The 2,500-nt window shown below is 50.4% G+C and overlaps 1 protein-coding gene across 32 annotated transcripts in view; it reads right to left on the bottom strand.

Moving 5' to 3' along the window:
- HDAC4 (histone deacetylase 4) overlaps nt 1–2,500 on the bottom strand; it is a 234,756-nt gene that overhangs the window by 123,306 nt on the left and 108,950 nt on the right. For 13 of the 32 annotated variants that reach the window (XM_043016040.2, XM_043016046.2, XM_086544585.1 and 10 more), the window contains exon 1: nt 2,110–2,500. This exon is cut by the window's right edge and continues 165 nt beyond it. The exons of the other annotated variants lie outside the window; for them this stretch is intronic. In XM_043016040.2, coding sequence (XP_042871974.1) covers nt 2,110–2,125 — 16 coding nt within the window. In that variant the 5' untranslated portion in view covers nt 2,126–2,500. The remainder of the gene's footprint in view (nt 1–2,109) is intronic. 32 annotated transcript variants of the gene reach the window in all.

Raw genomic sequence — 2,500 nt, 5'->3', positions numbered from 1 at the left:
TCACTTATCCATCCGAGCGTCATCCTCGCTCCCCTCCTCTCCCGTCTCCCCATACTCCTTTCTCGTCGCCTCTTTTATCGCTTCCCCCATTCCCATTCTCATTCCCATCCCCCATGTTCACGCTCTCAATCGTCCTCGGTCCGTTCTTGTTGAAAACTAATCCTTCATTGTTTTCTCTTGTTTCTCTCATCTTCGCTTCTTTATTTTGTAGACTTTTCATTGTCTCTTTTCTTTATCTTCTTCTTCTACTTCTTCGTAGCTTCCTACCCTCTTTTCTCCTTTTATCCTGTTCTCTCTTTTCTTCCTCTCCCCCCTTCTCATCCGTTTATCCGTCGATCACTTTCTACCTTAACCTTTCGCGGAACTCAGAACGTCGCGTCATCCCAGTCCATGATGACATTCAATCAATGAGGTGGATCAAGTCTTCAACGTACGTGAGGCATTATTTAACACAGTCTGCAAAGCTGTCTTCCGGTTCTTTTCGAGAAAGAATCTACATTCCAACGAATAGAAGCTCTCTCTCTCTCTCTCTCTCTCTCTCTCTCTCTCTCTCTCTCTCTCTCTCTCTCTCTCTCTCTCTCTCTCTCTCTCTCTCTCTCTCTCTCTCTCAATAGCTTACACATTTTGGCCTCCTTTCTCTTACTTATCCCTTTTGTCCAATACTTAGTTTTTTATTCCTCGTTCCATCTCTTCTCCTTCTTTCCTTTCCTACCATGATATTCTGCCGTCTCTCTCCGTTCCCCATACTCCCCAATCACCCACTCTCTTTCTCTAACCCTCTCCTTTCCCAGCAACCCTTTTACCCCCCCCCCCCCCTCGATCGCCTACCCCTTCCACTCATCCCGTAATAAGCCAAATCAACAACCAACCAATAAGATAGTTCTTCCCTGAGGTAATGATGTGAGAACCGTATCCTAGATTCTCCTCCTCCTCCTCCTTCTTCTTCTTCTTCTTCTTCTTCTTCTTCTTCTTCTTCTTCTTCTTCTTCTTCTTCTTCTTCTTCTTCTTCTCCTTTTCTTCTTCTTCTTCTTCTTCTTCTCCTCCTCCTCCTCCTCCTCCTCCTCTCCTCCTCCTCCTCCTCCTCCTCCTCCTCCTCCTCCTCCTCCTCCTCCTCCTCCTCCTCCCCCTCCCCCCCAGACATGCGTTGCTGTGACACATCCAGAGAACATGTACTCCCGGGATTACACCGTGTACTCCAGTTGGCAAGGTGAAGGCACGGGGGACAAACGAACACGTAGCAGGGTAGGGCAGGGAAGGACTGATACTACAGATGCAGACGAAACAGGGCAAGAGGCAAACGAAGGAGACTCTGGGAGTCTAGGGTAGCAGTGCAACAATGCAATGTGATCACGTCCCTGTAATGTAGACTAGACATCGTAAAGCTACACCTTTGGGGAGAAGAGACGAAAGATAAGATGAGACGGTGTCCCAGGACAGGAGGACTACTCAACGAGAGGGAGTGGGCAGCGGGGATGGAGGGCCAAAGGGGTAGGCAGAAAAGGGGAAAGGGAGGGGGAGGACGGAGGGAGGGAGGGGGAGGGAGGGAAGGGCGGTGGATATAGGGAAGGGGAGGGAGGGAGGGAGGAGGAGAGGGGAGGGAGGAGGGAGGGAGGGAGGGTGAGAGGGAGGGAGGTGGTAGATATAGGGAGGGGAGGGGAGGGGAGGTAAGGAGAGGGAAGGAGGGAGGGAGGGAGAGAGGGAGGGAGGTGGTGGATATAGGGAGGGGAGAGGAGGGAAGGAGAGGGAAGGAAGGAAGGAGGGAGGGAGAGAGGGAGAGAGGGAGGGAGGGAGGGAGGGAGGGAGGGAGGGAGGGAGGGAGAGAGAGAGAGAGAGAGAGAGAGAGAGAGAGAGGAGAGAGAGAGAGGAGAGAGAGAGAGAGAGAGAGAGAGAGAGAGAGGAGAGAGAGAGAGAGGAGAGAGAGAAGAGAGAGAGAGAAGAGAAAAGAAACGAGAGAGAGAGAGAGAGAGAGAGAGAGAGAGAGAGAGAGAGAGAGAGAGAGAGAGAGAGAGAGAGAGAGAGAGAGAGAGAGCAGAAGGGACGAGAAGGAGGCAGGTGCAACCCTCTTACCCTCCCCTTCTTCTGTCCTCTCGTCAGTCTTATCACACTCACCTAGATTCTGAGGCATCCTTAGGTCATTGTAATCCAAAAGCTACAATCCAGAGTTCGAGGGAGCACTGCCATCGTCACTGCAAATCCACCGTCATTGGCCGAAGAGCTTGGATAAAAACAAACAAAAATGCGTTCTGTGCACCGATGCGTGCGTGCGTATAGTGGCCTTTGTGTTTTATTAGAGAAATAAATTTACACTATGCATTCATATACAGCATCCCCACGAGAGATGAGATGAGACGAGAGGCAATTTAATTCACATCCTTAACTACGTTTCAAGATCACTTTTTTCCACTATCTCTCTCTCTATCTTCTGGAATCACTCGTTTTTTAGAACACTTAAGCACCGGTTGAGTCGGTGGCACTCAGTTCGCAATGGCACTCGGCGAGA

Source organism: Penaeus japonicus, unplaced genomic scaffold (assembly GCF_977035675.1).
Source record: "Penaeus japonicus unplaced genomic scaffold, GWHDUDI00000001_assembly GWHDUDI00000015, whole genome shotgun sequence".
Classification (NCBI taxonomy): domain Eukaryota; kingdom Metazoa; phylum Arthropoda; class Malacostraca; order Decapoda; family Penaeidae; genus Penaeus; species Penaeus japonicus.
The sequence above is the reverse complement of the archived record's forward strand: the minus strand, read 5'-3'. Positions and strand labels throughout refer to the sequence as shown.